The sequence below is a fragment of the Xiphias gladius genome, unplaced genomic scaffold (assembly GCF_016859285.1).
Source record: "Xiphias gladius isolate SHS-SW01 ecotype Sanya breed wild unplaced genomic scaffold, ASM1685928v1 HiC_scaffold_1481, whole genome shotgun sequence".
Taxonomy (NCBI): domain Eukaryota; kingdom Metazoa; phylum Chordata; class Actinopteri; order Istiophoriformes; family Xiphiidae; genus Xiphias; species Xiphias gladius.
The window spans coordinates 390,296-408,214 of record NW_024401812.1 but is presented as its reverse complement, the minus strand read 5'-3'; the positions used below and the strand labels follow the sequence as shown (position 1 = coordinate 408,214).

The 17,919-nt window shown below is 39.4% G+C and overlaps 1 protein-coding gene across 1 annotated transcript in view; it reads right to left on the bottom strand.

Annotated features, from left to right (window-relative positions):
* The window catches only part of slc12a2 (solute carrier family 12 member 2), a 69,574-nt gene extending 54,159 nt beyond the window's left edge, over positions 1-15,415 (bottom strand). Inside the window, 1 exon segment of the mRNA XM_040123212.1 lies at positions 14,330-15,415. Coding sequence (XP_039979146.1) covers positions 14,330-14,914 — 585 coding nt within the window. The 5' untranslated portion in view covers positions 14,915-15,415.
* Positions 15,416-17,919: the final 2,504 nt, after the last annotated feature.

Here is a 17,919-nt window from a genome sequence, read left to right as displayed (position 1 = left end):
TGCATGTGTGTGTTTTTGCGTGTGTGTGTGTGCATGTGTGTGTTTTTGCGTGTGTGTGTGTGCATGTGTGTGTTTTTGCGTGTGTGTGTGTGCATGTGTGTGTTTTTGCGTGTGTGTGTGTGCATGTGTGTGTTTTTGCGTGTGTGTGTGTGCATGTGTGTGTTTTTGCGTGTGTGTGTGTGCATGTGTGTGTTTTTGCGTGTGTTTTTGCGTGTGTGTGTGTGCATGTGTGTGTTTTTGCGTGTGTGTGTGTGCATGTGTGTGTTTTTGCGTGTGTGTGTGTGCATGTGTGTGTTTTTGCGTGTGTGTGTGTGCATGTGTGTGTTTTTGCGTGTGTGTGTGTGCATGTGTGTGTTTTTGCGTGTGTGTGTGTGCATGTGTGTGTTTTTGCGTGTGTGTGTGTGCATGTGTGTGTTTTTGCGTGTGTGTGTGTGCATGTGTGTGTTTTTGCGTGTGTGTGTGTGCATGTGTGTGTTTTTGCGTGTGTGTGTGTGCATGTGTGTGTTTTTGCGTGTGTGTGTGTGCATGTGTGTGTTTTTGCGTGTGTGTGTGTGCATGTGTGTGTTTTTGCGTGTGTGTGTGTGCATGTGTGTGTTTTTGCGTGTGTGTGTGTGCATGTGTGTGTTTTTGCGTGTGTGTGTGTGCCTCTGTGTCGTTTTTGCGCGTGTTTTTGCGTGTGTGTGTGTGCATGTGTGCGTTTTTGCGTGTGTGTGTGTGCATGTGTGTGTTTTTGCGTGTGTTTTTGCGTGCGTTTTTGCGTGCTTGTGTGTGTTTTTGCGTGTGTGTGCGTGTGCGCCTGTAAAAATGATTGGATGGCATGTATCCAAGTCAAGAGGTCTCTGGACATTCAGAGTTGGATGTCAAGTGTTAGACATTATCTAGGCTAGACATACAGGTTAAATATGTTCTTTACATCACTTCTTTAGTTTTTATTGATTTTCCAGCAATGGTCTAAATCAGGACAGTAGGTGGGTTTCCATTCAAATGTAGTGCAAATTTTAATCAAATTTTGAGAAATTCAGCAAATTAATGCAAGTTTCCATCCACTGCTGTTATGGGAATATTATAAGTTGGTTTGTCAAGATAAACAGCTTGTGGCGCTACTTTTCCAGTAAGGTGCCATTAAAATCACTGCAGAAGAAGAGGATGCAACAAGTTGGCACAATTAAAAGAGCGCCAGTCAAACCTAAAACACTGAAGTACTATGTCGGAAACATGATGGAGATATTGCATCTATGTTTCATGTTTCGTTTATTAATTACAGTCTGATTATTTCTCAAGAAAGATCTTTTTTTTTTTTCCAGTGTTATTTTCAGTCTCTTCTGTGGACGGGAAGCTTCAGTGGATGTTCAGGTCACTTGCTTCATGTGCATCATGATATATTCACTGACTGTTTCCCTTGATGTATTTCACATTTTGATTTTGTCGATACAACTTTTCAATTGCCAGTGGGAAATACATTCAAGAACATCTGACAGGAGCATTTAAAGATACTAAAAGTACAAGCTGACCAATGATTTGCCAGCATATCAGGCCATCAATGATATCTGTACTTACCACCACTGGTATACTTGGGTGAACAAGACACCAGTAATTTCAAACTGCAGTGATAAACATACTCACATTCAGGCCAACACCACACTATGTAGTGTATCACTCAAATCCTCATGTTCTTTAGCAGCATGAAACAAACCTTCACAAACAATCATACTCTATTATAGTTAGGGCTGTCCTGAATACCATTTTTGGAGCTTCGAAGCTTGAGTGAGAGACAAGAACAAAAAGTGGGTCGGACTAAGAACAGCGACTGCTAAGTTGTTACTTACAGTTTTCAGGTGATTTTCCAAACTTGTTGTATATTTGTGATATGCCAGTTTCCTTTGGCATATTCGGCAATCGACTTTATGGGGGTCATCTTCACAAATTTGGAAGTTATTCTAGAAGCTCTTTTTGGACATCTCACACGCATTGTTGTAACTTGTAAGCCTGTCACATGGTCACTGTCCCAGTGTTAGTGCTGGTAAACTTAGGTGAGAGCAGATGCAAACAATACCAGCCACGCTATCACAGCTGTTAAAAAATATAGATAGGGACTTATTTAGTTAATTTAAATCAACCAAAAGTCCATCATTTACAGATTGATCCCATGGCAACTGAGACATTAATTCTATCTATTCTACCTTGATAAATAAAACTCAGCTCCTGCAATAGATAACCACAGATAAAGCTTTGGGAATGTCAAAAAAAACTTAGAAAAATAAGATCTGGGAATTATCCAATACTTCCTATCAGTAATATTCTATTATGTTCACGAAGTTAATAGCTGAGCTCCGGGAGCACGGTGACATGACAAATGAGACAGGTCAAGAGACATGAGCAGTCAGACAATCCGACAGGTTGGAAGTAGAGCTAAACAGATAAATCGACAAGGCCCATGTCTTGGCTGCTGCTTACTGTAGCTTACATATTTTTATGGATACAATATTCCTGCTTGAATAATTCTCCTTCAGTCACAGTCACAGTGAATCTGTGTTACTGCTGCTGATACCTCACCTTATTGTAAGGTATGGGGAAAAAAACCCAAACTGTGTGCACTCCCAGTTTAATTACTGTACATGTAAGCTAGAACAAATGGTCTCATCAGGGGGGCGGGGTTGTTGTGCTATTTCTGACATCAGGCTCCATGTGACACACTTGGATGTGAGGCTTAAGAAGGAAGCCAACTCCTTGGCAGACAAAAAGCATATACTCCTTCACACACAACAAGGTTTACAAGCTGTTTCGGCAGCTATAAAGGCCAGCAGCCATGGCTGATGCTGAGACAAAAGGACTCCCTCTCCTGTCAAAGGCCACACCAGAAGCCCAGGGCGTCCTTTGCTTCCTGTTTCTGTCTACAGTCTGTGTAGCTAACAAAGAGAAGGGGGAGCAAGAAATTTGCTCAAAAAAAAAAAAAAAAAAAAAAAAAAAAAAAAAAATTCAAACAGCCAAACTGAGGTTCCATTGTGTAAGATAATCTCACAACATCTCCTGTACAGAGCAGCAAACTCTGCAAAAGTTGTACCTCACTCCTGGTAAGGCAATGTGGAATCAGAGACCTTTTGTTTAAATCATACTTTATACAACAAAAGCAGCTGAGAACATCCTGAAAAGAGTCTAATGCAAGTTATACTTGACACAATAAATTTTGCTGTAGTGGACAAACTTGCCTCAAACCTCTCAGTGATTTTACAGCTACATTTAGTTAACATGAGTTCAAACTAGAGGTGCATATCTACCATGTTCTGAGAAGTTATCCGAGAATCAGGTGCTTACTTAGGTAATCAGAAAAATCACTTATTTTACCCAGCCCTATCCTTAGGCATATTGAACCAGTTAAGAGTTACAGGGTTGGGTATTGTTTGAAAATTTTTAGTACTAATATCAATATGATACTTCTTTTACTACAAATCATTTTCATTAAAACAAAAACGCCAAAGTTCTCAAATGTAACATGTTGTCTAAACAAAAGCAGTCTTTCAATAACTTCAGTGCAGTTACATTTATTAAAAAAAAGACACTAAACTAATTCATATACATATAATATAGTAAAGAAAGACGTTAATTAATTTCAGCATCAAGTCCAGCTGTGGAATCTAAACAAAATCTGAGACTTGGTTTAGTTACAGACTATGCATCAGCCATTATTAAGATTTTTTTTGTGTAAGTGATATCTGACCAATCAGTGTGATAACACTTCAGGAGAAATGGTAAGAAAGCCATCTTAGCTTGCATCCAGTTGACATGGAAGTCTACAGGATTTTCATTAGAAAACACCCCAGTTTTAACAACTTCGAACTTGCCCAACCTAATGGAGACTACTAGGGCTAACTTATTTACCATTTATTTAACGTTTACTCCGAGTCAGCTCCAAACTAATTAAAACCACGTCAAAGAAGTTTTCGGTATGGCTGCATTTTGTTAAAATGGATGACCAAAACTTCAAGTGTAAACTTTGCAAACAGCAGTTTGCATATCACAGCTCAACAACCAATATGCCATATCGTCTAAAAAACGTTAGGCTAACTTGGCTGCGTTAGGATGCTTCATCAACTTTCATGTTTAACACTTGAGGCTTTGAATTTTTATTCCACAATACTTCTTGTGCAGGGATCACCAGTTGATATAGTTCTATTTTTGAAAATCATATGAATATGGGCAGGAGCATCCTGATCGACTTGAAGTCTGTTGTTATTATTTCAGTATAAAATAATTAGATTAAAATTATTGAATATGCTGCAAATACTAGCTTTTTATGTTTAATTTTAATTCTCTTGGGCTAATAAGACTACTAGGTAGAATGCACTCAGTGCACTCTGGCCAATTTAGTTAATCTAGAGAAATGTTTTTGAATAAACACACAAAAGATCACACAAAAGATCAACATGTTACACTACACATACTGGCTCTTCACCACAATCTCCTCAGCTTTTGCAGACGTCTGACTTCATGGTTGCTCATTTGTACATTTCCAACTATGTGTGTATGTTTTTCCCCCCTTGTTTTGGCCCAAAGAGAGTGACTGTTAGTTGCAAGTGCCACCTTGTACTATATTTTAGCTTTTACCATCATCCCGTATTTGTCACTTTTGGCCACTGTTTAGCAAAAAAAGTACAACTGCAACAACTGGCGCAAGAACAGTGCCACATGCGCATGTGTAATAAGAGAACATCAAAGGAATACTTTTTCTTTTACATGTGTTATGGCTGAGATGCCACTTTCAAACTAACGTAGAGGTTTACACTGAGCTCATCCTAACATCACCTAATTTTCTCAAAAAGTAAAAGGAATGCTACAACTATGCATGATATCCCAGCCTTTTCAGACACAGTTGAGCTGCTACACTAGAGCAACACTGAGGCTAACATCAATATCTAAGCGCAATGCGTTCATGCTTGGCCAGCCCAGACTAAATAAATCTGCTCTGTCACCCTTTCCCTTCTGGCTTGTCAATATGGACCTACAGCACACTGCTATTGTGGCTGCTGCTGCCGCCTTTTCAAGGGTCCAATATACCAGGACAGTGAGACATTCCTGTCTGTCCTGTCTTAGTTATGTCCCATCCCAACAAATACACCCAATTTCCCACTTAAAGAGCTTGCCATCACTTCCCCAAACAGGTTACATGAAGAACTTCAAGTGTTCAGTCATCATCGGGGAAATTCAGTGGCACTCATTGATTGCTGAGAAAATGTCCATGGGTTACAGTCAATTGATACAGTGGAATTTCCAGTCCATATTTTGATCTGGGTGTGTTGTAAAGAGAGGGGATAACTCTTCAGTGTTAGACTTGATAAGGTGGAAAACACAGGGTCACCATGACCTTCAAACCATCACAAACCCCCTGAATTTCAAAGTCCAAAGCTATTTCCCCGATACAGAGCCAAACAGTGCTGCCACTATGAATGTGAGCCAACCACAGCAGCTAATTAAATTCTGTTGCCTATCAGTTGATAGATATCTGCTAGCAGCAGTAATTTTGTGGTAATTAAACTAGCTTGAGTCCTTATACTATACTAGATACTTGCCATTAAGACCCAATGTATTCTGACCAGGGAACACAACAGGAGCCCTCTTTCAGCTACACAACCTTGAGAATATGAGACCTACTTTTCATCACGAACTACTTTATAGCTGGATATGGGAACAGCTCAGCCTCTTCAGAGATTAAGGAACACTGAAGGGAGATTGTTTTTCACTATTTTTCATTTACAGTACAACTGACCGGGGGCAGAGATCTTGGACAAAGGCATCCTGCTCATGTTGAGGGACATACCAGACAATCTAGTGTAAATCCAGAACCTAGCCCACACCCATGTCTTTAAGACCTGACCTGACTGAACCCTACTCAGCTAAAAACCTGACTGGCACTGCCAAATTTAACCGTAACTCAACCTAAGACCCCAAGCCATAAAAACTGACTCAACCTGAAACCCAGGACCAGTCAGGTTGCACAAAGCTTCAGGCACAGGCTTCTGTGTACTTGCTGTGTGTTGCAAGTACAGTAGATGTGCAATGCCCAGAGCAAGGGGCAAAAGAGACAGAGTGTAATCGCAGCATTGCATGAGTCAGTCCAGCTAAAGATCTGCAATGGAAGAAATAAAGGAAAAAAATATAGCTTGAGGTCTCGGGTCGGGTTTAGGACTTAAATTTTTTAAGTAAAAGTCAGGCTCAGTCAGGTCAGGTCCACCAGGTGGATCCGCTCCCTGCACCCCACAATTTTGGATTGGAGACATCATATTTGACTTTATCATACAAATTAAAACTTAGCACAGGACATCTAAAGCTATATAAAAACACTGATGTTAATTTTGACATCTCAGGAAGCAGGCTTACCGATTAAACTGGATAAAATCATTGAGTGAAACCCAGAAAACATTTTCATTTCTTGATGACTGAATAAACCTGCTTCTTAGGTCCAGGATAGGAACAACTTACATACTAGTGTTGGCTGTGTTTAATAACTCTCAACACAGCAACAAAATGCATAATCCATTGGGTGTTGCATCATATCCTGTTTACTGATGCGCTAAATTGACATACCATTTCGAGCATTAACAGTATGGCTCAGGGCAGTAAATGTCTTTCTCGACTTGCATGCAAGTAAGCATATATGGGGCCACTTAGACCAATTACAGTACAACCAATACTGGGTTTTTGAGGTTAATAATTATTGTGGTTATTTCAGTTTAAAATAATCCAAATATCAGATGATATTTTCTTTGGGGTTTTTTTTTTTTTTTTTTTTTTTTTTTTTTTTTTTTAAACAGACACGTTTTTGGTCAGGATCCATTGAATTTGGTTATTTATATGTTGTGACAAAATATGGACTGATTGAGGAAATTTTACAGCTGAGCAATAAACTATCAAATAGGGGTGGACAATATAGATAAAACCTTCCACCACTGTACATATATTTTTTATCATGATACAATCCATTTGTAGAAAATCTATTGACAAACTGTTGTTGATAAAATAAGCAGGAATGACAGTTTTTGCTAATCCAGGGATAGAAACCATTTTGTAAATGGAGGGTTTTTTTATTTATTTTATTTTTTTTATATTGGTTCATGGTTTAAATCATCATTGCCAATTCTATTATCAAAGATGAAAGTAACAGCATATAACAATTTTAAATTTCATAGGTTGGCGCATACAATCTGCGTATTTTAATTTTAGAAAGTAGTTATTATTCAGACCGGACCCTATTATTATCCCTATTGTGCTGGTATTTTTACACTGCAGCGTTCAGAAGATAGTCTGGAAGGTTTTCTTGCACTTGGCCCTGTGCTGATTTTTGGTTCAGTACCAACATAGTATTTTACAGTATTTTGCTGATGGCTTTGTATTAAAGATAATTCAAGTGGATAAAGTGTCAGGAGATAAACAAAATGCAGCCATATTCTAGAGAAATGTATCCCTATTTGCTGCTGTTTATGTCTTGACCATTTTATTCACATATCTAACAAGTCATATCTAACTCTGGAATGTTAACATGGCATTCCACATGATGGCCTTCCCTTGAACAGCCTGATATTTCAGCTCACTAATTTGATAGACTGAAAACAAGGTCAGTGGGATCAACACTACTAGCTTAAATACTACATATGCTACTTTCGATTTACTGATAATACTCAGTTCTCACGATGGCTTAGACCCTGGACAGTAGGCTAGTCATCTCTTTTCTAAATCATCACAACATCCTGACAACAAATGGTCACATCTGGATAGAAAACAACACTCATTACATGTTAAAAAGCAACTGTATTGTACATTTTATCTCTTCCTTTGTTATGTTTAAAAACATTTCTTTGGTTGTCTCCATACAGATTTACAGTAGGTAGACTAAATAGTTTAAAGCCCTCATGGATAAAACTTAAGTGACTTCATCACAAGTCCAAAAACTGGTACAAAGACGGGCTAAATACCAGTTCATCTGTCACCTTTGCAAGAAGCATTTAGCACTCTGATATGCAACTTTTCAAAAGACATGAGACAACTAATTATGCTCACTTTCCACTCTTATGGCAACTTTAACGATTTCATGTTCACTTTGGCTCATTGGTTCATGTTGGAATAAAGTTCAAAGTTAACTCTTGCCCTCTTGACAGCCCTTAATGTCCTCTGAAGAAATTCAAATTTGGATATTTATAATTCCATGACAACTGAGCAGACTCCATTCGCTGATGAAGATCATATGATACGATCAAGAGTTCCAGAACAGCTATTAAATTGACCTTGAGAAAACAATCTCAACCATGAATAAATTATTTCATATTGTAAAATTATATTCATTACTTGGGTAAGGAGCAAAAGTGTTTAATATCAACGCAGCCAGTATTTGTACTGGTGAGTTAGTTAGAGACTTTCCATAATTTTGTCCGCCAGCTATGCTTGTATCACTGCAAAGAATGAAACCAGCTTCACTGTTTAAAGCTTGGGTCTATCACCGCTGTCAGCGCTGGAATGTGGACCGTGTAGACTCAACCATCATGTGACCACTTGAGCACTATAGTTATCTTGGACTGGGCCAAACTGGGCCTCTAACAAAGCACCAAATCGCACTACCATATTAAAAGGACTACACCAGTTTTTTTTTAAATAATTTATGATATTTACTACAAACCCCATATCCACTTGCACCACTTTCCAAACCATATCATGGTGGTTTGTTTTGTTAATATGTATTTCTCAACTCTCAGAAAGTCATTTGTTTCCAATATTTCCTTGCCTCAGTTAAGTAATCTATCACCATGAACATTAAACCTGTTTGTCCTGTTATATGGTAATGTAGAATGGCATCTTCAGATCTATATTGTAATCAGACATCCATTCACTTTCTTCTCATTTTGTTATGTTGTAGCCTTATGCTAAAATAGTTTGTTTATTTTTAGTCTCATCAATCTACACTTAATAAACTTAATAATGACAAAGTGAAAACAGAATTTTAAACATTTTTGCAAATTTATTAAAAAGAAAAAACTGAAATATGTATACAGACATATGTATTCAGATCCTGTACTCAGTACTTAGTACTTAGTCGAAGCACCTTTGGCAATGATTACAGCCTTGGTTTTTCTTGGGTATGATACAACAAGGTTTGCACACCTGGATTTGTGGATTTTCTGTCATTCTTCTCTGCAGGTCCTCTCAAGCTCTGTCAGGTTGGATGGACCAAAATAAGTAGTATCTAATGTAGTGGTTGACTTCCCAGCATTAAGATTCTACTGTTTGAAGAACTGCTTTAGGTTCACCTTTCTATGCACACATAAAGGTTACAATCAGTACAAACTTTCCAAAAAATCAGGGGTTTACACGGTAAACAAATGTAACCAGTGCAGTGTGCCAGTTGTTTTATTCATGCTTTGTATTCATCGAACTAGTGATGGCAGCTGCCTATAGGAAGTTACTTATCACCAGCACAGGAAGACACTCTGCACCCAGACTGCGGCAGGGTATAAACATGACAAATGACCATGGAAAATTTTCAGAAGTCTTAAAGGGAAACATGACACTTTGACTATGAGAGCTGCCTCTCATGGTCCACTAATTTACTGATTAAAAAAATACAAAGAAAAAAAGATTAGATTAGATTAGATTAGATTATTGTTTGTTCGCAAGCTTGATGGAGGTTACATAAAATGATTTATATCAGTCTCATCTCTGTATGCTTAATACAGTTCCAAGAATTTGTTAGGAAACTATACACTCGAGAATCACATGGGTTTTGTTCAGAGTTACGAAGGGGTGTGAATACAGCAACTTTACCATGACAACAGGACTTCTAAAATGCTACATAGTTCTAATGCTTAGAATAACTGACTATTGATCAACAATGCAAATACTAGTAGTAATATGATACCTGGGTTTCTGTGCAAAAACAATACTTTTTTTATACATTCTTTTCAGAATTAAAAACAATTATATTTTTTCTACAATACTGTCTTTAATTCAACAAAACTAAAAAGCTAAGTTCTCAAATGAAATAAAATCAAATACAGGCAAAATTATGATGTCAATCAGGAACAATCTGATCAAAGAATAAGTGAACCCAATTATGAATCTGATCAGACATTATTTGCTACATTTCAGTAATTAAGTTTTTGATACTCTGTGCTTCAAATACATTCCTAAAAAAATACTGAAGTTAGATATACAGTCCTACACACAACATGCAAGAAAAACACAGTTAAAAAACAGTTTTTAGAAGGTATCTTTGATGAAGCTAGATTAACTGTGTTGGTGCTAAACTACTCAAAATAAGCATTGAAGCTACCTCTGTACTGAAAACACAAAAAAAAACGATATCCATCTTCTCATCTCACTCCCAGTGAGAAAGGAACTGAAATATTTTGCAAACTGTCTAAGAAAGCTAGTAAATGAACTGTGGTTCAATCCCTCAGGTGATAGCACTGTTGGGTGAGTCTCTGATATATTTGATACGTCTGTGATATATGAGCTGATCAGCAACAAGAAATGCCTGAACAGAAATGGCAAATATATTGTAAAGTTTCTCCATTACACATTTTTACACTATAAAATGTCCCACTCATTACATGGGTCATGGCATGCCAACTCACCAAGATTTCGGATCTTTTCCCAGTTCATGTTGTGGATTTTCTGTAAAACCCTCTATTAAATACATGAGACCCTGCGGGAACCAAGAGAAATGGCAGCTAACTAAGGAATTGACATTGTGGCAGATTTGCTTCAGAGTCCATTTTCCAGGTGAGGTTTTCAAGATTAAAAAGGAGTATCTGAAAGGGAGAGATCAAGACCTAAGCTCCAAGTGCTCATGCAGGCAGGCAAGGGCTTCGTTAGGCACTTTACAGAAGCTAACTATGACCATTATGACTGGCTAATGGCAAGTGCGAAAAAAATAAAACTATTTTGCAGGCTATGCTTACTCTTCAACACATGGAATACTATTGGTTTTGGCAGTCTGAACACCTTACCCATGGCAGCCAACAAACACCAGAGCTCTGATCGACATCTAATGGCTATGGTTCAGTTAAAAACTTTTGGGGACACAAGAGTGGACTTAGAGCTGGATGAACAGAGGAGGAGAGAGATTTTGTTTTCAAGTGACTGATGAGTCCTGCTGTATTAATTATCTATAGAGCTGATTAAGATTGTTGTTGGCAATGCTCAGATTTGCTGCTTGTGAGATATATGGCCTAATTTCTATCTTTCAAGAAATCTTTCCTTTATTGTTGGCTGATAGGTGAGCAACATGAGCAAACGGCCAGGTTGGCAGATTTGATAACGCATTTGTCTCAGTGGGAGAGATAACTAGGGTTTGCATAGTTTGAGCTTGTTGAACTGGTTGTGCTTAAACACATCGCTGCCGTGGCACGTCATATGATGCAAGTCGAGTTGCTGTCGATGAGTGCGCGTTTTGTGTGTGTGTGTGTGTGTGTGTGTGTGTGTGTGTGTGTGTGTGTGTGTGTGTGGTGGCGTCATCAAAGTGGCCATTGAAGGCCCAGTGCAAGACCCCACAGTCCACTACTGGTTTGTTGCATACTAGATGATGTCATCTTGTTCCATGTGTCTGGGAAAAATAAATATTAATCCTAGTTATCTAGCTCATTACAATTGTTTCACAATTTCAAACTTTTCTGAATAAATTTCTGACATCATCACCCAGTAGCATTAGAAAACAAAAAGCAAGTCTGGGCTAATCCTACCTGAAACAAGTTCGGACGGATGATTGCAAAATGGATTACAACATACCCAGAAGTATATAAAAAGAGTGCAATCATTAATTCATTTCATCATTAAGCATTTTAATGTGATAGTGAGATCATGGAGCCCTGGTATATTGGAAGCCCAGAAAAAGTAGCCAACTGTCATAAGATAGCCTACACAAATGAAAAAGTTGATCTTTCAAGTTTGCCTGAGTTGGGAACAGACGAGTAACTACTGATGTTGAGAAGTGGATGTTCTGAAGTCACAGATGAGGATGCCAGATGTTTGTTTGCATCACCAGAGGTACTTTTTGCCTAAAAACAGCTTTCTTCGGAAACAGTGTTGTAATCTAGCATGGCATCAACCAAACCCATTCGCAAATGCAAATGGGTCTGGAACGTCTCTCATTTTTGATTAACAAGGAGTGTTCTCAATAGTCGCAGACGAAAATATCTCTAGATACAATTGGGTAGACCTACAACCAACCAGAGCAACGAAACGTGACACAGTGCAGAGCAACATAAATATGTTACCAGACTACAGCTGTTTGTTCTTCTTTTAGAGAAAATATACCATCCAGTTTGTTTGATACTTTTGCAATAGAAGATTCAACAAACCTCTCCACATCATCTTGGTTATTAAAGAAAATGCCTCAGAGACGCTGCTATGTCATTTATCATATCAAACCTGCCGTATTTTAGATAAATGGTTGTGATGGATGGAAATCTGTCTGAACAGGAGGGGGTCCAGACCCATCTGTGAGAGAGAACAAACATGAGCTCGCTGAGGGTCCGGGTTCCAGGCTAGTTGTGATTCCTTCTAGTTTGCAACAAACCAAGCCAATTACAAGCTGTAACTTGCAAATTTCCCAAACCCAATGAAAAACAGGTTCAATGCATGTCACACAGACATAGAAAACCTTGAAGTCAACATGAATGAGTAACCAGTGCAAATTCATCAGGGCTATGATATATTAGCCAGGCTACTGCTGCCAACAGTCACTTTGAGGTTTATCCAAATCTAACCTTGACAATTAAAGGCAATTCAGGGTCAGATGAACACTCCTGTTCACTGCGCTTTAGTAGAAATGACTCTTTAAAACCAAAGATCAAGGCACTTATGGTAACTTCAGCAAAACCATCTTCAACAGCAGTCATCCGTCAAATGCTAGTGCAACCCAAGTGTGCTACCAACCAAGCACAGCAGCTGATTTCACTCAAAATAATATCCACAGAGGGTAAACTGATCATTCAAGCCAGCTGTTGTTAAGTTCATCTGGAGGGAACTATTGAAGCTCCAACTGAGTTAAAGCTACTGACCAACTGACAGATAAGATGAAAAAAATGTGCATTTAAGGGTACTTTAGCGATATAACCAAGATTTTTATTTAGTCACTTACAGTATATGGTCAGAAGTATATAGACCAGTTCATCTACATACTTTTGGCTTAATTCAAAATTATTAGTTATGTCTTAATGTTTGTTTAAGGCCTCTTGGTAGAAGAAGACTCTTAAGTAGTGAATTATGCCATATGGCCAAAAGTATGCAGACATGAAGGCCCACATACTTGAGGTTAGAGGTCAGGAGTGGACACTGGATGCTACAACATTTTTCAATGTTTGTGTCAGCAGTTAGTGTTTGTCCCTTTCCTGTGTCAACATGACAATACCCTGCTAAAACTAAGCCAGCTCCATAAAGAAATGGTTTGGCAAGCATAGAGCCCTGACCTCAACCCTATCCAACACCTTTGGTATCAGCTGAAACACCGACAGTGAGACTGGCCTTATCACCCAACATCAGTGTTTGACCTCACTAATTTTCCTGTGGCTAAATGGGAGAAGCCAGGTCATTTTTCTGGTGGAAAACCATCTGAGAGTGGAGGCTGTTACAGCAGCACATTAATGCCCATGGTGTGTGAATCACATGTTCAACTATCACATATGGAGGAAATGTTCAGGTACCCACATACTTCTGGCCATATACTGTACCAACAAATGAGCGGAAAATTTCAAGTTATAAAAAACATCTAATAGACCGTTAAATTTTCACCACACACTACAAAATAGTCACTTGTAACAGAAAATGGGTTTCAGTCAGTATGCCATTCACAAGAGAAACACCTGACCAATTACAACTAGCTCAAACAGCTATGTTGCTTTAATAAGCTTATAGCTCATAATGTGAAAAGAACGACAAAGAACCATCAAAATATTAGCTATACACCTGTCACCAAGCTCAGGTCATTTTGATAAGACCTCAACCTCCTTTCAGACACAGACTCTGTTTTAGGACTTAAATCTGTCCATGCTACAATTAACAAACCAGAGGCTTGCTGTGACCTAATAGGAGCATTCAAGGAAAAGCACATGCTGTTTCTGTCTGCAAACAGCCAATATGAAATGACTGAAATGAATTGAGAGGATGATTTGAGGATGTGAACACTTGACTTGGTCGTCCTCTGGAGTTGGATGGTGTGCATTTCTTGTTAATACCAATACTTGCCAGCATTTTAAGCTGACTTCTACCGGTATACTAAGAGTGGTAAACCCACCCGGCGTCACAACTGTCTCAGTCCGCATTCTCTCAGCCATGTGTGGCGGCTTACCTTGTCCAGCTCGTCGTGCAGCTCCGACAGGGTAGGTCTGATGAGTTTCTCCCCCAGCGGTGCTGCTGTCTGCCGGTAGAAGTCGATGTTGGGGACGGCATCGATTGTGTTGTGACCAAAAGTCCTCAGGTAATAGGTGTTGGTGTGGGTGTCATAGTGATAGTGATGCTGGCCCCCTGTGGATGAATGCAAGCTAGTCTCGCTCATCACCGTGTCCCCGTTCTGCAGCCCCTCAGCCGGAGCTGCCTCCGGTGAGGCTGCGCTCCCTGCTTCACTCGAATCCGCGAAGTTCACCACCCGAAAGCGGCCTTTGGCTTCCTCTCCGCCAGCCCCTGGATCAGCACCCGGACAGTCTTGAAAAGGAGAGGGAATGGCCTTATCACTCGATGGAACCGTGGAGGAGGTGTCGGAGTTCGGGGACTTGTCTTCGGTGGCGCCCGCTGCCTCAGCCACAAGGTCCACCTGGAACCGGCTTTGACTGGGCGTCGGACCGGGCGGCCTATGCCCAGCATCAGGGGCTAGAAAATCATTTTCAGTCGTGGCGTTCTCTGCCAGGGCGGCAGGCGTGGAGGATGGCGCAGACATGGCACAAATAACACCAAATGAACGCGAAAAACGTATAGAAAAAGCCACGTTATGGCCTGTAAAACTAACGGGAGGAAGTGTGGAAGCCCAGCCGTCGCCTCGTGACAAACGCACAACTAGCTTTCTATTTACTGGGAAGAACGCGCTTCTCCGCCTGGTCTGAAAAGGCGCAAGGCAGACGTTCGGAAAGCGGCTGTAGTGGAAGATAGCTCGTTAGCTAACCGGGAACATGAGGCTACAGGCAGGAAACTTTCAGCCACTCTCCTCCTTCTTCATCGGCAGTAAATCCAAAATTCCCTAGGTTGCTTTCGTGCGCTCGGAGCCACTAGACTAAATCCGTCCACCTCTGATCTTTCTATTGTACAGAGTAGGATGCTGTTCTCGACCTTGCCGCAGCTCCTCCTAGACACCCAAAGCTTACCTCGCTGGTATTATACACATTGCAGATGGCATCACTGAAGGGTGGGCTCCCGCTGTTAGGGGGACCTCGCGAGATGTCATCGATCATGTCTCTTTTTTCTGGAGGACGGAAATGTCGCGAGAAGACATCACAATACCCAAACAGTAGGCGTGACGTTGTTAGCCTCCCGTGGGAGGAAGAGACGGGGCGGAGGAGGGGAGGGGGTAAAACTGCCCCAACAGGCCTATCAATACATCTTTGTGTACTACTTAATACCATGGTGTTTTTCACAAACAGAATGTTGTGTGTGGATGGGGTAATACTTACCCTGTAGTAGTGTATTAGCCAAGGCATTCCATGCCTTTTACGGCCCAGAACATAATTTGATTTATTCATCACATATGCGCCGTAAGACCCAGCACATGTGTTCACCTCTACATCAGATCAAACTTAAAAATATGTCTCAGAAACTGCAGTGCACATATGGTCACACAGCTTTCTAACCTCTGTAAAAATGTTTGGGGCTGCTGTTATTTTACAGTACAATACTATTTCATGCATGTTTAGTGGCATCTAATATTAGTAGTGGCATTAGAGATGGAAAAGGTACACAACAAACCAGCATAAAAGCATATAAGACAAGCTGACCTTTAAATAAAAAATGATCTTTAAACTGTGCAAATGTACAGAACACCAATCAGCAGTGGTCCAACATCAACAAAAAAAGAATAAAAAAAGAATAAAGGATTTAACCAGGTAATTTTGCATCAAATTGATGCAGTACATAGAAAGTAGTACAGTACTACTAATTTATGTAGAAAGTACACGTATAGAGTACATACAAAAATTAGGGTACATTAGACACATTATATACAGTAAAATGCTCAAAATGTTATTTAAAGTAAAAGTATTATTAGCTAAATGTACTTAAAGTATCAAAATATTTATGCAAAACAATAGCCCCTGTGAGTGGTATATTGTTTTGTTATTAGATTATTATTACTGATTCATTCATGTGTAATTAGCATTAATCCATGGGAGGTGGAGCTCATTTTAACTACCGATACTGTTGGGTATTTTAATCACTTACATCATATTTTATAAGCTGAACATATATTTTATAAGCTGAACATGTGTAAATTTCAGATAAAAGTAAATGGTAAATGGACTGCATTTAATATAGCTCAAAGCGCTTTACACTACAAGCCACATTAACCCATTCACATGTACATTGATACAGCGCTTTTTCTTGACATACAGCGTTTTTTTCTTACATTCACATACCGATGATACATCAGGGGAAATTTGGGGTTCAGTATCAAACCACCAACCTTCCCATTAGTGGACAACCCCTGAGCCACAGCTGCCCCGAGTAAAAGGTACAAGATTTGAAATGTATCAGGGTAGAAGTTTAAAGTGAAATAAAATACACAACTGTGTCAGTTACATTCCAGCCCTGATTATAATTGATAGTGAATAGTGAATTGAAAAATACACAACAAACCAACATAAAAGCAATCAACGCAGTCTGTTTGGTTTTCTCTTGTTTTCTGCTGCAGTAGACAGCTGGTCTCAGAGAAAAAGCTGTGAAAAGCCATTGTATACTATCTGCTCCGCATCAAACAGCAGACACATACAGTTAGAGACTAGATGGTCAACATAGTGGAGCATTTAGCAGCTAAAGCACCAAATATATTGCTCAGGAGTTGGTAGAGACCAGAAAAAACCGAGCTGAGAAAGGGAGCCACAAAAGAGCAGCTCCCTCTGGAGCCACAAAGGGTGGCAAAAGACTTTATGTAACTTTTTTCACATACTACTGTATGCAGTAGTACTCCCCAACAGTTGGATACATTTTTTTAATTTGTAAAATCAGTGGAGCTCCACAATTCCACAGTTTCAATTTTAATGCTCCAACATACATTCAGATAATAATGTGCTCAACAGTTTGTGTTTGTTCCTCTCCTGTTTCAACATGACATGCCCCCTAGTACAAAGCCAGCTCCATAAAGAAATGGATTTCCCCAGTTTGCTGTGGAAGAACTTAACCACACCCCATCCACCATCTTTGGGATGAACTGAAACACCAACTGTAAAGCAGGCGTTATAGCCCAACATAAGTGTTGGAACTCATAATGCTTTTGTGGCTGACTAAGAGCAAAATCCTGCATCCAGGTTTCCAACATATGGTGGAACACCTGAAACCAGAACAGTGGAGGCTGTTCCCTAAGCTACCATATACTTACATACCAACATCTAAATACTGTAGTTATAGCCATATACAGTAGTGTAGTTTGTTTATACTTTGGGACTTTGAATCACTGTAATTAGGTTTTTCTGTTTTGGTGGTAAATTAAATTAAACTTCATACTCATGGAACTCATGGAACTATTTGATACTTTACCAAAGGCCTTTAATATGAATTACGATGTTTTTACAGCTTTTGTAAATGCAAACAGGGGTTAAAGTGAGTCGGATTGATCTGGAACAGCATACCAGCACCTTCGATTAACAAGTAGACCTGAGTATATCTGATTGGCAGTTTCATACATAATAATGTCAGGCAAGTTCATTTTTCATGTGCTGCAACCTTGCGTTGATTTCAGCT